The sequence below is a fragment of the Leptinotarsa decemlineata genome, unplaced genomic scaffold (assembly GCF_025532065.1).
Source record: "Leptinotarsa decemlineata unplaced genomic scaffold, Ldec_3_MD MMD2_tig00000882_RagTag_RagTag, whole genome shotgun sequence".
Classification (NCBI taxonomy): domain Eukaryota; kingdom Metazoa; phylum Arthropoda; class Insecta; order Coleoptera; family Chrysomelidae; genus Leptinotarsa; species Leptinotarsa decemlineata.
In genome coordinates, this window is record NW_027412556.1 from 15524703 (window position 1) to 15544496 (window position 19794).

The 19794-nt window shown below is 36.6% G+C and overlaps 2 protein-coding genes across 2 annotated transcripts; one reads left to right on the forward strand and one right to left on the reverse strand.

Annotated features, from left to right (window-relative positions):
* Positions 1-3709: 3709 nt before the first annotated feature.
* Positions 3710-11168, reverse strand: LOC141482184 (eukaryotic translation initiation factor 4 gamma 3-like). Its single transcript, XM_074175098.1, has 7 exons — positions 11018-11168; positions 9223-9410; positions 8922-9142; positions 8717-8833; positions 8442-8658; positions 5810-5917; positions 3710-4767 (listed from the first exon to the last, which is right to left on the reverse strand). The coding sequence occupies exons 1-7, from the start codon at positions 11038-11040 to the stop codon at positions 4676-4678; spliced, it is 966 nt and encodes a 321-aa protein (XP_074031199.1). The 5' UTR covers positions 11041-11168; the 3' UTR covers positions 3710-4675.
* Positions 11169-12478: 1310 nt separating this feature from the next.
* LOC141482243 (choline/ethanolamine transporter flvcr2b-like) lies at positions 12479-15879 on the forward strand. The gene is made up of 5 exons (XM_074175249.1): positions 12479-12592; positions 12766-12907; positions 12966-13171; positions 13392-13495; positions 15600-15879. Exons 1-5 carry the CDS (start codon positions 12479-12481, stop codon positions 15877-15879), a joined length of 846 nt encoding a protein of 281 aa, XP_074031350.1.
* The last annotated feature ends 3915 nt before the right edge of the window (positions 15880-19794 follow it).

The following is a 19794-nucleotide window of genomic DNA, read 5'->3' on the forward strand; positions in this document are numbered from 1 at the left end:
TCGAAAACGTTGAGCAAATCTTGGATTAAACCATATTGACTCTTTCTTGGATAGAATAAACTTTCATTATAAACAAAGGTGTATGACGTGGAATAAATGACAGACAAGAGATCCAATCGAATGGTTCGCAATCAAACTCAAAATGAAACATTAAGGGAGATTGATGTAGTAGTCGAACTAAGAATTGTTTCAAAGTGTTGAAACATATTTGTTCATACATCGAAGGTTATATGGAAGAAAATTGAATTTAAACTGAAAATAACAAAATTTGAATTTTAATAGGCATGATTCGAATCTATGAAATGGGTTGTGCAAATAAATGCGACATATTTTTTCATTTCAAGGAGCCATAAGAAATTACATTGGATCGGAACACTACTGGCAGAAAAATGACCACGACTCGACAATGCAGAATAAACAATGGCTTGACTTTATCGAAATATTAAAAATTAAAAACAACTAGAAAACGTTATTTATTCGAAAACTTTCAAGTTTAGGTATAGGAACAATGTACTTCATTCGAAAGTAAATTAGGAGACCTTCATCCCAGAAAATATTTTTTTTATTTCGTGTGAAATGGGGTTCTGTATCTGTAGAGTAGGGAGGGTGAGTGTAAGCCCACGCACTTAGGCCACATGTGACCCATTGTACATCCTCCCGAGGAGTTGTCCTCCTAGGTCGTCGTCCATCCTGTCCTTTCCAGGAAGGTGGACAGGTCGCTGGGAGACATCTCCTTTATATCGGCAGGTGTAGGCCAAGACTCGCCGAACACACACTCTCTTATTGACGATAACTCCGGGCACTCGCACAGGACATGCCTGACAGTCTCATCTTCCTGTTCACACATCCTGCATAGAGGTGTGTCCACTAGCCCCATATTATGTAGGTGTTTCCTTAGCTGACAGTGGCCAGTCAGAAATCCTACTGTAAGGCGTAGATTTTTCCTGGTCATCGCCAGATATTTCTTCGGCGCCAGCTTCCCAGGGTCGCCTAAGGTGATCCTGGCAAGATTACATCCTTTGATTTCATCCCATCTCTTTAGAGATTGAGCATGGGTGTAACTTTTGACTAGTTCCGCAATTGTCGAAGTCATCAGGCCGTGGGTGCCACTTGGTCCTAAAATTCTTAGTCCAGCCGCTTCCTTAGCTAAAGAGTCGGCAATGCGATTACCTTTACTCCTGTTGTGCCCTTTAACCCACCTCAGGATAATGTTATTATCTATCGAGGCTTTGGCTAAATCTTCGTGGCACTCTAGTGCTAGCCCTGAAGTAACACGGTGTCTGTTCAAGGCTAATAGTGCTTGTCTGCTATCAGTGCAGATTGTAATGTTTTTGCCAGAAATTCTTTTCTTGGTTATTTCTTTTGTGGCGATTGAGATACCAGCCAGTTCTGTTTGGACCACGCTGGTATTTCTTCCCATTCCCCACTTAATCCTTAGGCTTAGTGATCTGGAGTACACTCCACATCCTGAGCCTTCTTTGGTTTTTGAGCCATCTGTATAAATCCGTATTGCATTTGTAACATCTGACTCTGTGTTCTGATTGATTTGTATTTTGTAGGGTTTATTAAACACAAACCTGGGTTCAATTGCATCACTTGTTGCCTGCAGCAGAGGTTGCGCAGTAAGCGCTTTCTGCCATAGGCCCAACCTCAATCGACTCATTCCTACTTCTAGGTTTACACCAGCCGTGTGCAATCGTACCATGGCCATTAACGCAACCTCCTTAACGTACAGGTCCAGAGGGGTCAGACCCGTGATTAATTCCATTGCCGCGGTTGGTGTTGTTCTCATGGCTCCTGTGATGTTTAAACAAGCCAGTCGCTGTATTTGGTATAATTTTTGGATGGCCGTTGCTTGTAGAACTTTAGGTCCCCATGCAATGGCTCCATACGTTAACATAGGTCTTATAATTGCAGTGTAGATCCAGGCGACTACACGGGGTGAAAGACCCCATGCGCGTCCCACTGTCCTCCGACATTGCTCATAAGCCACGTATGCTCTTTTTGCTCTACTCTGTAGATGAGAGTTCCATGTTAGCTTCTTGTCGAGGATAATAACAAGGTATTTCACCTCTTCAGAGAAGTTTAGTTGGCTTTTGAAGATTTCGGGAGGTTTTAAGCTCGTTAAACTTCTTTTCCTGGTGAAAAGGACCATCTCAGTCTTCTTGGGATTGATCGACAGTGAGTGTTCCTTACACCATGTTTCTATCAATTTGAGCCCATCCTGCGCTCTATCGCACAGTGTGTTTACAAATTTGCCGGTCTGCAAGATAACTATGTCATCTGCGTATGCAATTGTGTAGAATCCATTTTTGTTAAGGTGATTAATTAGGGTATCCAGAACTATGTTCCAGAGAAGGGGTGATAAGACCCCTCCCTGTGGACATCCCCTCATGACCAGTCCTTTTACTGTGATGTCTTCTACATTAATACTTATTGCTCTGCTAGAGAGCATCTGGAGTATCCATTCTCCTACTACCAGGGGTACATTCCTGGAGTGTAGTTGCTGGGTAATTGTTGGAAAGGTTGTTTTATCAAACGCTCCCTCAATATCTATGAATATACCTAGGGTGGATTCTTTGTTATCCAATGATCTCTCGATTCTGCCAACCACATGGTGAAGGGCCGAATCAGTAGACCTTCCCGAGGTATATGCATGCTGATTTGGATGAAGTGGGTTGTTAACAAGTACTTCATCTCTTATATACCGCTCACATAGTCTCTCCATGGTTTTTAAGAAAAACGATGTGAGACTAATTGGTCGGAATGCTTTTGGTAGGGTGTAGTCCATCCTACCTGGTTTGGGTATAAATACTACTCTTACTTCTCTCCACTTACTGGGAATATACCTCAGAGCTAGAGAGGCTCTGAATATTCCAACCAGGTGTGGCATAAGAGTGAAATGGGGTTGCTCAGACAATGATTTTCCAAAAAAATTGCAATACTTCGAAATCGGCCGCAGTTAGAAAGGGATCACCTTGATGAAATTCCTCTTAAAATTCAAAAAAGGAATGAGAAGTGAAGTATAACTTAGATATACATTTTTCAGAAACAATTTTCACAGGAAAAATTCATTTATTTCAAGAACCATGTTGAGAAACTTTGACACTCTAGTCAACCTAACGTAACTTGAAAGTTACTCTACCATGTGAGCTTATGGTTTCCTAAGCTTAATGTTTCCCTTATTTTATTTTTTGTTTACTCTCTTCAGGTGTTTCTAGTTGATAAATTAGCTGTTAGTTCAATCTTCCTCTTGAAGATGATCACTTGGTGATCGAAACATGTGTCAAGGTGTTGAAAATAATAATATGGTGTTGGGAAAAACTCCAGTAATATTTATTATTATTCATATACACCAGTTATATGAATTTCTCAAAGCTTTCTCAGGTACACCAGTAAATATTTTCGTAACTTACAATATTCTATCACCTCAGCTGTGATGGGTAGTAACTTCTGTTAGTGATTTCCATTTTTTTTCGATCTCATCTTTATTCCTAGCCGCCCATTTTCGGACTCTTCATCTTCGAAAATCCGGAAATAACAAAACACTCGTAAAACGAACCAGCCTTTTATTTGAAAATTAATAAGTTTACGAAGGCCTCGAGGAAACAAGTCATCATCGTTTGGCAATTATCCACAAAAAACTTACAAAAAAAATTACAAGATACATAATCCATCAAAAAAAAAGAAAACCTGCATCAGGAACGAATACGTTCGAAGAATATTTATTTTAGAAGGGAAAGTATTCTATGTACATTATCATCATCAGTCAGAAAGGAGGAGAAAAAAATACTGTATATGTTTATACCAAAAAAATATATACAATATCATTTCAAGCATCGAATAAATCAACTTCTGACTAGCAACAGTAGCCCAAAGCAGTTTCAGATCGTTTCCGAATAAAATATCGTGGTTGATAAAGAGAACGCAACAACGTCGCAGTAGCGGACGCATATCCAAAACTGAATCGTGCAGCTGCATATTTTATTATACAGAACAATCTCGACACATTGTTATACCTATGTATACAACTTAACAATAAGAAAAATTATCAAAGGCGTGCGTAACAAATCAATATTTATAACAACGTTGTTGTTGTTTCCTTTCGAAAAGACACCTCGAGGCGGCTGCTGCTGCTGCAACGGCGGCAAGAGGGCTCAGCAGATCACAGAGGCCAGCGCCACTAAAATAACAACGTCACTATGAACAATAAAAGGGTATTAAAGAATATAAAATATATAATATATATAAATAATAAAGACAGAATAATGGTATATAAAAATGTTCCGTAACCGGCTGAGCCCACCGTTTTACTCTCCGATTCACTCCTAAATTCCGTCTCACTGAGTCCTTAACAACTAAATTTTTTTTGTCCATTTGTTTTCACGCGTGGGGGTGGGGGAGCACGACGAGAAGGCGGTCGTAGCGGCGGAGGCGGGCGTTATTATCGTCCCGCACTCGCTTCCTCTTACCCTCCTCTTTGAACCACACAACCGTTTTATTTTATATATAATTAAATATGTATAATATGTATATATAAACAATTGTATAAATTTTTTAGCTACTTTTGTTTTTCTGTCTTTCAGTTAAAACACGACGTGTTTCATAATTATTTATAAAATTTATTTCATGTCTATGTAGACGGCACTAGCACTGGCACCGAAGGGGGCATTTGTTAATTTCCCGATGCAGAACCTTCATCTTCCTCGTCTTCGTCGTTTTCCTTCAGTTGTGTGAAGAACGACGTCAGCTGTTTTAGAGCAACTCCTGGGGACAAAAGAGAATTTTGTTGAGCAATCGGTACCTCAAAACTTAAATACTCAGTATACAAATAAGCAACAAAAACAAATACATATTGGAAATAAAACGTATATAACTATTAAAGAGTCTTCCAACAGGGACTTCTAAACTTTGACAATTGATAATTGCCATTTGTCAAATATACTTCAAAATAATTCTATATTTAAAATTTATAGACATTCGAATTGATAATAAAAATACCATTTAAATTTGGCGGTATTTCCATAAATTTGATAAGTAATATTCAAAACAATTGACAATCACTTCTGATATACAATGAACAGTTCTATTAGTTTTCAGTTGAAAATACAAATACTATTGACATGTTAAAGCCTTTCTCTATATTGCATAGAAAACAATTTCAAAGATTGCATAAAAAAGTAATCAGAGATGAAACTGGAACCTATGCCATAGAATAAATTGAAAACAAGCACATTCTCTGATTATCAGAGATTCAATACTCTTCTCGACGCGCGTTTCATCAATCAGGACTTCAGGAGATGAAAACTAATTCCCAACTTCAAAACTGTTCTCTATGTATATTCAGATGCACATCAATAATTTCGGGTAGAAATTTGCGGGAAATTTCCCTGTGAAAGTTGTTTCAACTCTCTCAACAACAGAACCCCAAAATATTAAATTCACATGTGATATTGAAAACAATGAGATAACATTTTCGAATATTTCAGTGAACAGAAGTAACCAGGACCTAGAATATGATGTCTACAGGAAGAATGGCAGTACTTGAGCCACGAGAATTGTGACAAAAAATGTATTGGCATTCATTGAATCGGTTGCATACAAAAACATTTTTCAAAGGCATCTGAAAAAAACATTGTAGGAAGGTTACTATCAAACCCCATTCATCGGACCAGAATCCTTGTGGTGTTAGCGAATCCTTCCCAAATTCAATTTTGCACAATCCGAACACTGCGACACGAAAATCGTGAGCCGCAGTTGCCTTGGACGTGCCAGATTACCAAAAATTGTATTATTCATAAATGCTTACCTTTACCCGCCTGTTCAGCCGGGTCTTCATCTTTTTCCCATGCGAGGAAACTTTCTTCGGAAATCACTCCCATATCATACAGGCAATTGCAAATTTGGAGTAGAAGACCTAGATAAAGAAAATTGATTGGTTATTACAATTCCCTGCATTTCTTTTTCAAGAGATCCCTATGTTTTGCTCCTTCATGCTGGATAGAAAATGAGCTTGTTTCATGATTTTTGGTTCATAGTTCACTTAGATAGAAATTTTAAATTGAAAAACAGTGCACTTTGTTTCATCTCTCCAAGTACCGTAGTTTTCCCGTAATTAATTATTAAAAATCGAATGTGGTAGGGTGGTGACGTCACGCCCCTATTACCGCTTCTTTTTCGATTGACCAATACGAACAATAGAAATAATCAACATTGCCGTAAAATTTACGGAGCCTATAATTATCAATTTAATTATGGAAGTGTATATGAACCCGTTAACGTTTCAATTAATGAAAAATTCTCCACGTGGAATAAAATGTACACGAAAAATCATATTCGGAAATAAGTTCTATATCTAAAATCAGTACACAAAGTCTATAGATCACAAAATATTTACCTAAACTATGATTTTATGCATTATTTAATAATATACAGTTATAAAAATAAAAAAATATAGCAAACTGGATTAAAGAATCGTTTCAAATATTCAATTTATTCTACAATCCTCAATCTGTACAACTTCAATTTATTATAAAAAAAACGATTCCTACATACGCGCCTCTTTCTAATATAACTACTAAATTCAAGTGTATAAGCTTGCTTGGGTAATCTGTTGAATCTTCCAAAACTTGAGAGGAAGGTTGAATGAGGTCTAGTATAGACAGAATTGATTGTATTCGAACTGATCCAACAAAAGCTTCTGAGGTAATAATACCATTAATCATATGATAAAATTTAATTAATTTTGTTTCATACTATCAGTAACAAGATCAACTCCAGATAATACTTTCTGTGGAGAATACTTGAAGATGAAATAAAAAACTGTGTCATCAAATTCAATATTTTCGTTCCCATTTCATTTATAGTCACTTTTTAAATGATTTCTATAAAGTCTTGAAAGAGTAGAAGGATTGTAGTTTTTTCTTTTCAATACTTTCACCCATTTTTTTTCTCATCATTTTATCCTTTGGGAACCTAAACTCATTATATGGAATAAACCAATGCGCTTTCTGTTTTCTTGTGCCTTTCCGCACAATTAAAATCAGCAACAAGAATGTATCATATTAATATTCAAATATATCTCTAAAACACTTTTAAAACATACACAAACTAAACTCAATGAAAAAACAAATTGTTCCTATGCGAGCTGTCAGCAAATAAAAAGTTGAAACTCAATGTTGCAAAAACAAGCAGAATGGATCCGATATGACATACATTTTCAATGCCGAATAAACCAATAAATTGTGATATGGGTACTCCATTTTCCTGAGAAAATGGACGATCAATCAAAATTTTATGTAATTATTCATTCATTTTAAGAATAAAGCCAGTAAACAAATAAATATACAATAATAAGGTCGCTCGAATCCACGAATTAAGCATAAAAATGGACAATAATATTTGCCTTGATAACTGATATATTACAAGTTATATCTAAATACGATTCTAAATAGAATTAAACGAGCTGTATTTTCTAATAGTTTTCGAATGCTTATGAACCCTAATAAAATAAATCAATGATGCATTCATGCCACCCATCAAAAATAAGAAATTCAACGTTACTGGTATATTAGCCATATTGTCATCCAGTCAGCCAGCGCTCTCTGTAGTGTATGCGACAATGTGCTCTTTCTAATGTCAATGGTTTCTACAAACTTTGAATCTTTGTTAAAATAATTTCAAAATAAATGCTGAGCCTAGTTTTGTTAGAGTCGTTTTTGAAATGATCGATGAATTTTACTTGAAAAATTTGCAATACTTTGGTACCGAAATGAATAATGAAAACGATAAGTGGTATATTTAGTAGGTCCCTTTTATTTATATGACATTCATTTCAGACTGTGTCTTTTATCGAAGGATGGAAAGTTTTGATTTAATTTTTATTTTAACTCGGCCAAGGAGCAGTATGGTGACTGAAAAGAGAAGAAGAAATATGTACAGTGATATGTAGAATTACTCCAGAACATATCAATTCAAAAATAACCTGAAAAAATATTTTTCTGAATGTAAACTTAATGATACAGAATATGCAGCAAAATAGGCACCCGCCGAGACCTACCTTTTACAAAAAAAAAACGTTCAATTAGATAATTGTAACAGTTGTATTCACATCGAGTTCAAAACAATAATAACAAAAATGGCGTTTGTCAAATTGGATCATCAGATCTGTGATTGGATATCAATAACCAATACACTTGGCAACTCCGCTCTAGACACGATCATTTTTAATGGTCAACAGACACACGGCCAATTTAAATTCTTACTTTTCGAATTGTTCTTTTTTCTGAAAATATAAAGAGATTTTGGGATCGATTAGGCTTGATAAGTATAATAAACCCCTAACTCGATCAGTCTATAAGCAAACCAGTATCATTTTCCATAGCATGAAACAAACCCATTATTTCCATTAGCAAAAAATTAACGAAGTTATGTTTACTTACCCTGAGGATGCTCCATTTTGTTAATTAAAGTCTGTATGGCATACAGGTACTGCATCTCCTTGTTACTGTCGTTGTCAACGTATAAGGTAATCAATTTCTGAAACGCAGTAAGCTTGGACAACGATAATTTAGACTTGTTGTCTAGTGACACAATAGTTATCGCTGTAGCGAGTGCTCTGATGAACGTGTTTTCCTTGAGTTGACCTTCTATGTTGCTCTAAAACAGAACGAAAATGGTAAGTGATTCCATTTCGCAATAAATTTTGAGTACTTACAGATATCCAATTGCTAATCGAGTCAATTTCGCTGCTAGTCGATATAACTTTGCATAACGCCTCTTGCATTTCTTCAAACGACATTTTTATTTTGCCGCCAACTAAAAATTCTAATTGCTGCAAAAAAAAAAATACTCGATCAAACAGGTATATTCAAGATAACGATTTTTTACTCAAACTTCATTAGAAAAGACAGAATACTCACATTGTCTTGGATGAAACCAGCAGTAACATTATCACTAACGAAATCCTCCACTCGCAGATTCGACTGTTTCCATATGCTACTCAAGAACATTGGACCTTTTCTGCTAACCATTAATTTAAACAGCGGAGCCAACAACTTGTCAGCCTGTTTCTGTTCGATGAGAACGTGACAACACGAATGGAGCTCTCGTAGAGGGAGTACTTCTTCGCAAATCACATCCACTGGAATTATAAGAATAATCAGTTAATACATCAGCCAAGAGCACAGAAACACAAAACCCATTCCCGATTCGAATACTCACCTAACAACTCGGCTAAACAGTCCCAAATCTTGGGAATGTCAATTTTAAGATCGTCGGCTTGAGGCAGAACCTCTTTCAGCCCGTTGATGTAATCATTCAGCTGAATCTTTTCTGACCTCAGTAAATTGGCGAATAGAAGTCCAGTCTTCAAACGATAATGCTGCTTCTTCTCAATTACATAAAAGAAACTGTAGAGAAATTGAAAGGTGATCAGTTAATGTGGTCTTCAACCTGATAAGAATTTTAATCTATTCTTCAACCTGATAAGAATTTTAATCTATTCTTAAAGTGCTATGATTTTACACAGTTTACACAAGTCAAAGTTATAAGATAACACGTCAATAAATGTTACAGTCTGATAAGAATCACTCAAAAGACGTATATTGTGGGAAGGCTACTATCAAACTCCATTCATCGGACCATAATCCTCATGGTGTTAGCGAATCCTTCCCAGATTTTATTTTGCACAATCCGAACACTGAGATACGAAAATATAGTATCACAGTTGCCTTGGATGTGCCAAATATATTTTTTAAATGAAATGTTCCACTTCTTTCTACTCAATGTTGCCACAGTTGATCAATCTAATTGTACTTACTTATTCTTTTCGTTCATTTCATTTCGATTGAAATCAAAATAAGTCTGATAACTATATTGAGGAGAGATATATATGTATTGAAAAATTCACCTCTCCCAATGTACCTACGCAGGGAGATCTGGTAAATGTCTACCGGAAAACAACCACTTCCCTGGCTAATACCACGATGGGCATTGAAATATGTCCAACATACATTTGTACGAGTGTTGTATTCAAATTTTGTATCTTATTAATCTTTTGTAATTTTGTTCACTGACGTATTTCTCGGACAAAGTATTTCTTTTAATTTTTTAAAAGATTAACATATACTCTGTAGAAATGAATGAATATCTATCTATCTACCTCATCATATTAGATAGGAAAGTAGTTGTTTGTCGCTACGCAATTTAGAAAAAATCAATTACTATCTTATTATTGAAACAATGATAAATCTGGTGCAATTGGCATTCCTTTGTACATATCAGATTAACCTGCCGTGAAAATGAAAAAGTGATCTTTGTCCTCACACAAATGAACTCTAATGAAAAATTAATGTATAGTGAAAGTCTCATGAAGACTAAAAAATATTTGAATATGCATTCATGAATAGTCCTACCTCATTTTTGAATCTACATAAAACAGTTTTCACATCAAAACTGTAGATTTTGTGATCTGTGACTTGAGTGGTGATTTTGACTGTGTCAATCATCATAAACTTGTATCAAAATTTGAGAAGTACAGACTGAGAGATGTCCCTCCCAGATAAAAATCCCCATTTTTTGATCATGTATATATTAGCTTATGATATAATGAGCCTTGTTTCCTTATGGAATAACTTTAATTATGGGAAGAAACGACTTATTTGAACATAGAATTCACTTAAACAAAAAGTTTTTCGTTGAAATGATAACAGTATGCTATCAATAGTAGACCACTAGTTTACAGAAGAAAAGCCAGCCGACATAGAAATAATTAGAATTCAACGTCAACCAGTAAACGCTTCTAGAAAAAGCTGTCACGACTTTTATCAGTGAGTCATCAATTTATTTTTGCAGACGCGTTAATGTATTTTTTATGAATACATTTGAAGGTCACATATCAAATGGGTCACTCTATACATGGAATGTTAGCAACAAGAGATGATATTTCTATGAAGTTTTGCAGGTTGTCATTATCGTTTTAAATTAAAGAAGTATTATTACGATATTGATTATTTACCTATCGCAAACGACTCTGCTCATGTAAGAGGCAGGAATTTCCGATATTTCTTCGAAGTATTCACCAACGGAACAATTTCCATTTATATACTCTTCCAGACTGTTGGATATCCTCCTCTCAATCTGTTCTTCTGTTCTTCTAAACACCACTGTAGGTAACCTAACCTAACTTAACCTAATCTACTCTAACCTAACCCAACCTAAACTAACCTAATCTATTCTAACCTAACCTTACCTGAACTAACCTAATCTGACCTAACATAACCTGAACTGACCTAACCTAACCTGAACTAACCTCACCTAACCTAACGTAACCTGAATTAACCTCACCCAATCTAACCTAACCTAATCAAGGTATCAACTTATTTCAGTACCTGAATTCTGTTTACCTGGGACAATGTGGATTTTTTGTTCATTAATTTTTTTAACATTTGATAACTCATTGTAAAACTTGATCCTCTATAATAAATCGAATTTGGCCAGTATTCGTTTTCAGATTACCTGAATATCTTGTCATGATTGGTTATGTTCATCACTATCAATTTTAAAAGTCAGATTTCAATATTTGAGATTATTTTTGACTAAATGAATGAAGCAACATAATTTGAATTCATGTAAAAATGACAAATCTAATTGTTTTGTTGTTTATACAAGCTCATTTCTGATTCTTTGTACTTTAAATTGATATACAATTTATAGTTTCATTTTGAAGTTTATTACTTCGTTTCAGTAGAAAATTTGTTGTCATTCCCCATACTAATATTTGATATTGAATTTTTGTATAAACTAATGAAAAATAAATCAATTTGAAGAATTTCACTGGTACAAAACATCTTTGAATAAAATTCTAATTATAGAAGTTATTTTGCTATTTATTTTTTCAATATGTTGTATCGATGATAAATTTTCATCTAGAATGAAACCAAGAAATTTCGCACTAAAAAAATATTTAATATTTTCAACATGGATGTTTTGAATCAATTCATATATAACTTGCATTTCATTAGTTCGGACTTTTATTGTCTAATATGATATAAATTGATTTGAAACACCTGAAAGAATCTGTAAAAAATTAAAAACGATTAGCTGAAAAAACAGCTATAATAAACAAAAAAACTGAAATTACAATGAAATAAAATACAAGCAACAACGAAAAAATCAAAAAATAAACAATTAACACGAGACAAAAAATTAAGAAATTATTAACTAGAAATGAAAATTAAATATTTTTTAATTTCAATCAATCATCGTCAGAAGATAATGCTTGGCTAGCGAATTGCTTTTCGAGACACTATACTTCAGTCCTGGAAAAGTGTTTCCAAACACTTCCGACCGTTCAATTTTTCTACAGGGTTTACGAAAAGCTGTGATAATAGGCATAGTAGGCACATGCGCAGGAGCATGGGTCAAAGTGGGATCTGTCAGTCCGGACCGCTTCTGGCTGGCGTTCGTCGGTCAAACCATGATAGCCTTCTCTCAAATTTTCATTCTGTCTGTTCCTGCACGGGTGGCGGCCGTTTGGTTCGGTCCCACGCAAGTGTCTTCAGCGTGTAGCATTAGAGTATTCGGTAATCAGGTAAGATACAATGATTTCTGATCACAATCCTACCAACTGCGCCATAAATGCTCTCCACATATAATATATACTTGATATTCGACCCTGAAGCAACTTTTTTGGCGCAGTGAGTAGGATTACCTTCGATCATCTTATTTTATTTCCCAGATCTTGAAGTGAATGATTTTTTTCAGCTCGGAATCGCTATAGGGTTTCTAGTACCCCCAATCATTGTCAGAGCCGATAGTACAATAGAGGAAACTTCGACGCAGTTTTATGTGTTACATATATCCAGTGCTGTTGTGGCGACAATAATTCTGGTCCTCATTTTATTGTGTGAGTTACTGCACAAATTTTTGTGTATTGCATTTTTGAATGATTTTCATGTTTTCAGTTTTCGAAAACGCCCCGCCCACTCCCCCCTCTCATGCTGCAGCTCAGCAAATCGCTTCTGGGGATACCGTCGATTTTTCAGTTTCTTTGAAAAATTTAATTCAGAATAGATCTTATGTATTGCTTCTGATTGCGTATGGTATCATCACAGGAGTTTTTTATGCAATTTCGACACTTCTGAATCAGATCATCCTATATTACTATCCGGTAAGTTTTCAAAACTGGTAGATTTTTCCTTATACTTATACTTATACTTCCTTATACTTTTGTTTGATTTGTAAAGGATTTCATCTTTGTTTTAGCAAAAAAATACTTTCATACCTTTAAATTGAATAAATAAAAATAAATTTGAATCATTTACAAATATGTACTTTTATTGGACATATTGGAACAATTTCAACCCCTACTGTATAAAGAAATTTCACAGGGTGCCAACGAAGACGCTGGACGTATAGGGTTAGCCATTATTTTGGCAGGAATGCTGGGGTCAGTCTGCTGTGGTGTCGTTTTAGACAAATACCGTAAATTCAAGTAGGTGATAATCGTTATAGTCTGGATTTTTCAATAAATTACTTTTTTTCGCAGAGAAACGATTTTGGTTGTATATGCGTTTTCGTTGGTAGGCATGGCCACCTATACGTTTACCCTATCAAGCCCTATTCCTGTTGTCTACGTAATTTCCTGTTTATTGGGGTAAGTATTCGATATTTTTTCAGTTTTCTGACCGACAATTTTATAAGCCCGAATACTCTCTGCAGTTGCCACTGGAATATAAGGATCCACGGGCTTGGGAGTCCGTAACGAAAAAAAATTATTGATTCTAAGGTAATTGCCATAATGTTGAAATGGACTTCTGAACTGACTGAATGACAAATATAAAACCAGTGGAATAGCCTGCAAGATCACCTTCTATGAGACCCTTAGATTTTTAACGAGGATTCGCACGCACTCGTTACAAACCGCAGGGCATTCCAGAGTTCATACATAGAATAGAAATTGTAACACAGTTGCCTCAGGAATACGTCATAACGTAAGAAATTGATTCATGAACAGACTTAATTGTTGTGTTAATCAAAGAGTGCAAACTTTCACGTCTGGATATAACTGTGTCGAAGATATTCTCTGCGTGGCGTTTCATCAAAGGCGATGAGACAACGGACGAAGTGTCCTCACAGCAAATAATACATTCGATGATTGAATTTCCATTGGTGGAGGTCTTGGCTTCGTTTCAAAAGTTCAAACTGCCCAGCCTCATTCTAAGAGTGTGATTTATCGCCGGTAGCTAGATTTTTGTCTACTACATTTGGGCGAAATGACTGTCTTTGTTCATCTTTCACTGCCTGAACCACTGTGCATGCTGTTTTTGGCGAGTGTATTGGCTTGGGATGTGGTGGTTGAGCAAATCGGCCATCGGATGGCTGCTTCCACGTAGCCCCGCTGGATATGGGAATGACAGAATCACTTGTGGTTCTCTTATTCCCTAACTGAATGGCATCCCAACAATGGCTTAATCCTAAAGTGTGTGTATCCATGCCGAGAGGATGAATGACACTGAGCTAATCAGCTGTCTCTACGGAACCTTCCAGATACCGGGCGCCCTCTCGTCGTAGCATCGCCTTTTCACGGTGATGCGGGGCTCTGCCGTGATTGACCTTCTTTCCCTAGCTACTCCTGGGACTTTTATGGACGCTAAGTCTACAGAGGAGATGGATGTTGAGCTGGAGATGGATGTTGAGCTCACGACTCTAACTGACCTCCCTGCAAATTCAGATCAGGAGCAAGTCTACAGAGGAGGTGGATGTCGAGCTTACGACTCCAACTGACCTCCCTATAAATTTAGATCAGGAGCGAGAGCTTCCCAACTCCTGATCCAATAGCTGAACGTAAAAAAAAGGTTTGGTGGTGCAGCCAGGAAACGACTGAGTCGTCTCCTCAAGACTGGCGTACCTCATGAAACCGCCTTGCACCAAGTTCTTGAGCGGCGTACGCAGAATCTGTCTCAGGTCTAGGAACAAACCTCCCATGAGCAGGTTAACAAACGTTTGCGCTCAAGTGATGATTCACCAAAATCAGAGGCGAAAAAGCCCTGTACGGTTGAATTTGAGGCATCGTCAGGTGTAGCTGACGTGCAACAACCTTCATATGGAAAGGTTGTCGCGTGTATCAAGGTCGAAATCTCGCGACAAATACCTCGCGACAGCAGAGCCTGCTGTCTCATACAGCCTGTGCCTGCCCCGCTGGCAGGCACAGTGCCTGCCCCGCTGGGGACCGAATCAGGTTTATAGAGTTCGGCAGAGCCGTACTCTTTCCATCTGCCATGAAAGACCACACACCATACAAACTAATCGGCTTCGTTAAGAAGCTGGATTTATTTGGTCGAGTGTGAATAGGTGTGAGCCAGATTAAACCCTTGCGGGTTGCGGTGGAGATCGAATAGACTGACTCACCTTGGACCTGACCTAACCCAACCTAGATTTTGTTGATGTTCATTTCCTCTCATTTTCTGTTGAAAATGTTTTTTAATTTCTATCGCTTCATATAGTCATGGGTATTTTTATCAATTAGTTGGGCCTTTGAAAACGTGATAACGTGAGTTCAGCCTATGCTGAACTATTTAATTTTCATTTCATTTCAGATTTTTCATGACAGGACTGCTCCCCGTCGGTTTCGAACTGGCAGCCGAGCTGACCTACCCAGAACCCGAAGGCACTTCTGCAGGTCTGCTCAACGCGGCTGCTAACGTCTTTGGCATCATTTTCACCAGTATTTACTCATTCATTTTCTACCAGTGGAGCGGTCTTTGGGCTAACCTGGCCATGTGCGTCACGCTGATAGTGGGGACGGTGCTTTTGGCGTGCACGAGTTCGGACTTGAGGAGACAGGCTGCACACAGTGAGAAAAACGCTTTGTTATGAGTAGTTTCGAATATTCGAATTTTCGAAGGTCGTACTCATCGTCTACTGAAAATTTTTATCAAAGATTCGAATATTTCGCAGTATATAAGTTTTTCATAAATCTTAAATTATACTCCATCAGAACGATCACGTATCAGTACATCTACTAATTGTAAACCAATTTTTTATTCACTGGCCTGCCTTCATGGTTCAATACTGAAATGTCGAATTATTTTTATTTTTATTCTGTATTTTAATAGGGTACCGTGAATTATTGATGCCATAATTATAAAACCATAATAATTAGTTTCAATTAAAAAAAAACCATATGCCGTCCTGAAATAAATGACCTTATCAGAAAAAAATTGATTTTTTGCTCTAAAATTTTAGTATTTTTTTTGCATGAACTATCATTTTTTGACGGCACAATGTTTACAACACCTACAACCTACAACTCAAATCGGTGCCGTCAAATTCTGAATAACCATCCCCACAAAGGGTAAAAATCGGGTTTTGATTCGCGATTTATGACCCTATGTACCCCCCTTTTCTGACGGCATAGATATATTATAGTTTTTTAAGTAAAGGCAAAGTTAACTGAATCAACGCCGTCAAGTATTCGATTAACTGGGGAGGGGGGGTAAAATCGCCGATTTCCAAAAAAAATTTCTGACTTCCGGTACCGATATTTTTTGACGGCACTGGTTTTAAAGTATTCTTTTTTCATTGCCTCTTTAACGAGAATAGAGCCGTCATCTATGATGTAATCAAAAAGTACCCCCTTTTGACAACATTTCATCTCACATGTGCACTCACCTGTACCGCGGAAAATTGACGACATAGTGCCTAAAATTTGTTTTTCGACCAGCACTTCAAGATTATATATGACTCGTGGTGTATAAAATCACCCCCTAAGAATTTCCCTGGGCTTGTGGTTTAATACCTACGCTGCCTATCATCCAATACATTGTGTTCAGTGTTATGTATTATGTGAATACATGTTGAACCAGTAACTATTGTAGTTACTGTTAGCAGGGCCGTCGCCATGTGGGGGATTGGGGGGAGCCTCCCCTCCTGCTTTTTCGACTTGGGAAAAAGTTGGGAAATTTTGGGCCGTGAAGATAGAAAAAAATAATAGTAAAAAAATGAATGAGGATTTAAAAAATGAAAATGAGAGAAAAGAAAGGGAGATGTTATAAGAAAAGGGAAAGAAACCAGGAGAAGGTTTGGATTTCCCAACATGCATAACTTTGAGATCCCATACTTTGAAATTCTGAGTTGTTTGAAGACTTCAAAAATTTTAATTTCTCCCAAGTAAGAGAACAGTCCTTAACAGTTCACAAATTTTGAAGTGACAATTTCACAAAATTCCCAACTTTTCGCGAGGGGAAAACCAGTATTGTGAAGAGGGTAGAAAAACTGACGCATGCGCATTAAAAGGCTCGATATCGAAGAAGCGCACGATTGGTTTTCATCAGAAATAACGTTGGACTCTGGCCTGTTATGTGTTATGTATTTCCGTCCGTGTTTAGTTTGTCCATGTTGTGTATCGCTTCCGTCGTTTTCGAGTTAGCAATTTCTCAAACAACAGAATCTGGTTACGCGGTTTTCATTATTTCAAAAGTTGAGAAATTTTGCTGGTGGGGTTGGGAATATTCGGATTCCCTCCCCCCTGGTTTTTCTTTTCGCTACGGCCCTGACTGTTAGGTATTACTATTATTATCCATGATAATGGTTATACAATTTTCATACTGTAGTTATATTTGAGACGTGTTTTGCAACACGGTTGTTTCATCAGTTGGACTGGTACAGCGGTTCTAAAATTTTTGACGGAGCCTCACAATAAAACAATACTTTTTTAAAGTGTATTATTCATTTAAGTATTAAAAGTACAATGTAATATATTACTTATTACCTTCTTACATATTAAGTATATAATACTAGAAGATATTAAAAAAGAAAAAATCTATCTAATGGAAGGTATGAAACTGTTTTTTTTATTTCTCATCAATTGGTTGATATTAGGTTTAATAGAAGAAAGTTGAGGTCTCATATCAGGTTCGGTGTCTAGTACATTGCGGTATTTTGCTTTCGTGGCTGCAGAGGTTGAGAATCCTGTTTCGCACTATATTGTTGGGAACGAGAGAAAAATATTCAGATTTAATCAGCCGAAAGGGTAAGGGAGTTAAACTTCAACCTGTCTGAACTGAAGATGGTTGTCGAAGAATATTCAGAGCCATTTTGGTAAGCATTGGATATTAATCATGGACTATGCAGCAAAGATTCGTTTCGAACAGTGACTCCATACTTGTATCTGATGACAGTTCTAAAAAAGATTCATATATCTCGTTTGACATACTTCCGGGCTTTTGTAAGTTGGGTAATCAGGGATTATGAATCTATGAATTCTGTTCCAGAGCAGAATACAAAATTCTGTTCTTTAGAAAAATACTTCTCAAAAGTACGCACATCGAAGTGAGGTATTGGACAAATTCTTCAAATACATCATCTTGAAACATTTCTTAGTCGTTATCGCTTTCTATTTCGCTCCTACCAACGCAAATATTCCAAAAGTCTAATTTTCTTTTGAATGCAGTTATTTTGTTACAAGCCTGAAACACTGTTGTTTGTTTACCTTGCAATGATAAATTTAATTCGTTCACTTTTTCAAAGATATCCGCCATAAAAGACAGTCGGAACATCCAAGTTGTATCAAACAAACGGTTTTTCAAATTAAAATACGTACCTGGAAAAAACATTTGTAACTTAGCTCTAAGTTCAAATAGCCTTGTTGAAGTTCTATCCCCAGATAGCCATCGCACTTATGTATGGAGCAGCAGTGTGTTTTATGTTTGCTGCCATAATCTTCACACAATAATGAGAACAATCGGGATTGTAGTCGTCGTGATTTGATAAAATTTATTATTTTTACCGCTTCATCCATAACTAATTTTAAATTCAACGGCATATTTGCTTCATCAGAAGTGCTTGTTTATGCAGGATACAATGAATGGAATTACAACAAGGCGCTTTATGTTTTATACGTGACACTACTCCTGTTGTTTTACTCGTCATCGCCTTGGCCCCATCTGCACAAATGGCAAAATGCAATCGATCCATCTGACATTATTTTCTTAAAAAATATCATTAAAAATTTCTTCTCCGGTAGTGTTTATGAACAGCGGTGAACACATACGCATGTCATCTTCGAAAGAACTTTCATATGGATATCTCACGGTAACCAGCAAGATAGCCAGACCAGCGATATCAGTCGACTCATCCATTTTCAAAACGAATCGTATTTTTTGTAGACGTGTAGGTAAATATATAGTTGTATGACGTAGCTTGCCAGATCATGAATTCTTCGTGACACAGTTACGTTCGATAGCGGCTCGGTAGAAAGATGCTTTGCAGTTTTTTCATCGAGCATACATTTTGTTATGTCCAACACACATGGTTTTATTAAATTATCAGAGATAGTGTGAACTTCACTTGCTTGTGCAGTCCCATAGCTAACTAAATATGATGCCTCCGTGGCCTTTTCATTGTTAATTTGGGTTACATGGATCATAGTTTTTTGAATTTTCAATAACTGTTCGTTTTTACAAAAAATCATACCAAAAAATTATTTATTCTTGTCTTAAGAGTCGGGGTTAACAGTTTCTAAATGTCGGTGCAACTCAGCAGGGGCCATGGAACATTAGGAAGCAGTTCACTACACAGAATGCAGAGAGCTGAGCCGTTGGAATCAACAAATAAGAAACTGATATATGATTCATCATACTTCCTTTTTTTCGTCTTTAAAACCGTGGAACTTGACGTCGTTGCATCATCGTCTAGATCGGTAATTGCTGTATACTCTGCGAGTACTGCTTTTTTGAACATTCTGCTTCGTTAGAAAATATTGTTGCATCGCGTTTAACGACTTTAGGCCAA

What these genes read in the sequence shown, in the direction of transcription:
- LOC141482184 (XM_074175098.1), bottom strand. Translation starts at nt 11,040, where the DNA reads ATGAGCAGAGTCGTTTGCGATAG. An exon ending in AGCAGAGTCGTTTGCGATAG is followed by an intron (nt 9,411 to 11,017) that starts GTAAATAATCAA and finishes ATTTCTCTACAG; the next exon opens with TTTCTTTTATGTAATTGAGA. An exon ending in CTGGTTTCATCCAAGACAAT is followed by an intron (nt 8,834 to 8,921) that starts GTGAGTATTCTG and finishes TTTTTTTTGCAG; the next exon opens with CAATTAGAATTTTTAGTTGG.
- LOC141482243 (XM_074175249.1), top strand. Translation starts at nt 12,479, where the DNA reads ATGATAGCCTTCTCTCAAATTTTCATTCTGTCTGTTCCTGCACGGGTG. An exon ending in TTAGAGTATTCGGTAATCAG is followed by an intron (nt 12,593 to 12,765) that starts GTAAGATACAAT and finishes GATTTTTTTCAG; the next exon opens with CTCGGAATCGCTATAGGGTT. An exon ending in TCTGGTCCTCATTTTATTGT is followed by an intron (nt 12,908 to 12,965) that starts GTGAGTTACTGC and finishes TCATGTTTTCAG; the next exon opens with TTTTCGAAAACGCCCCGCCC.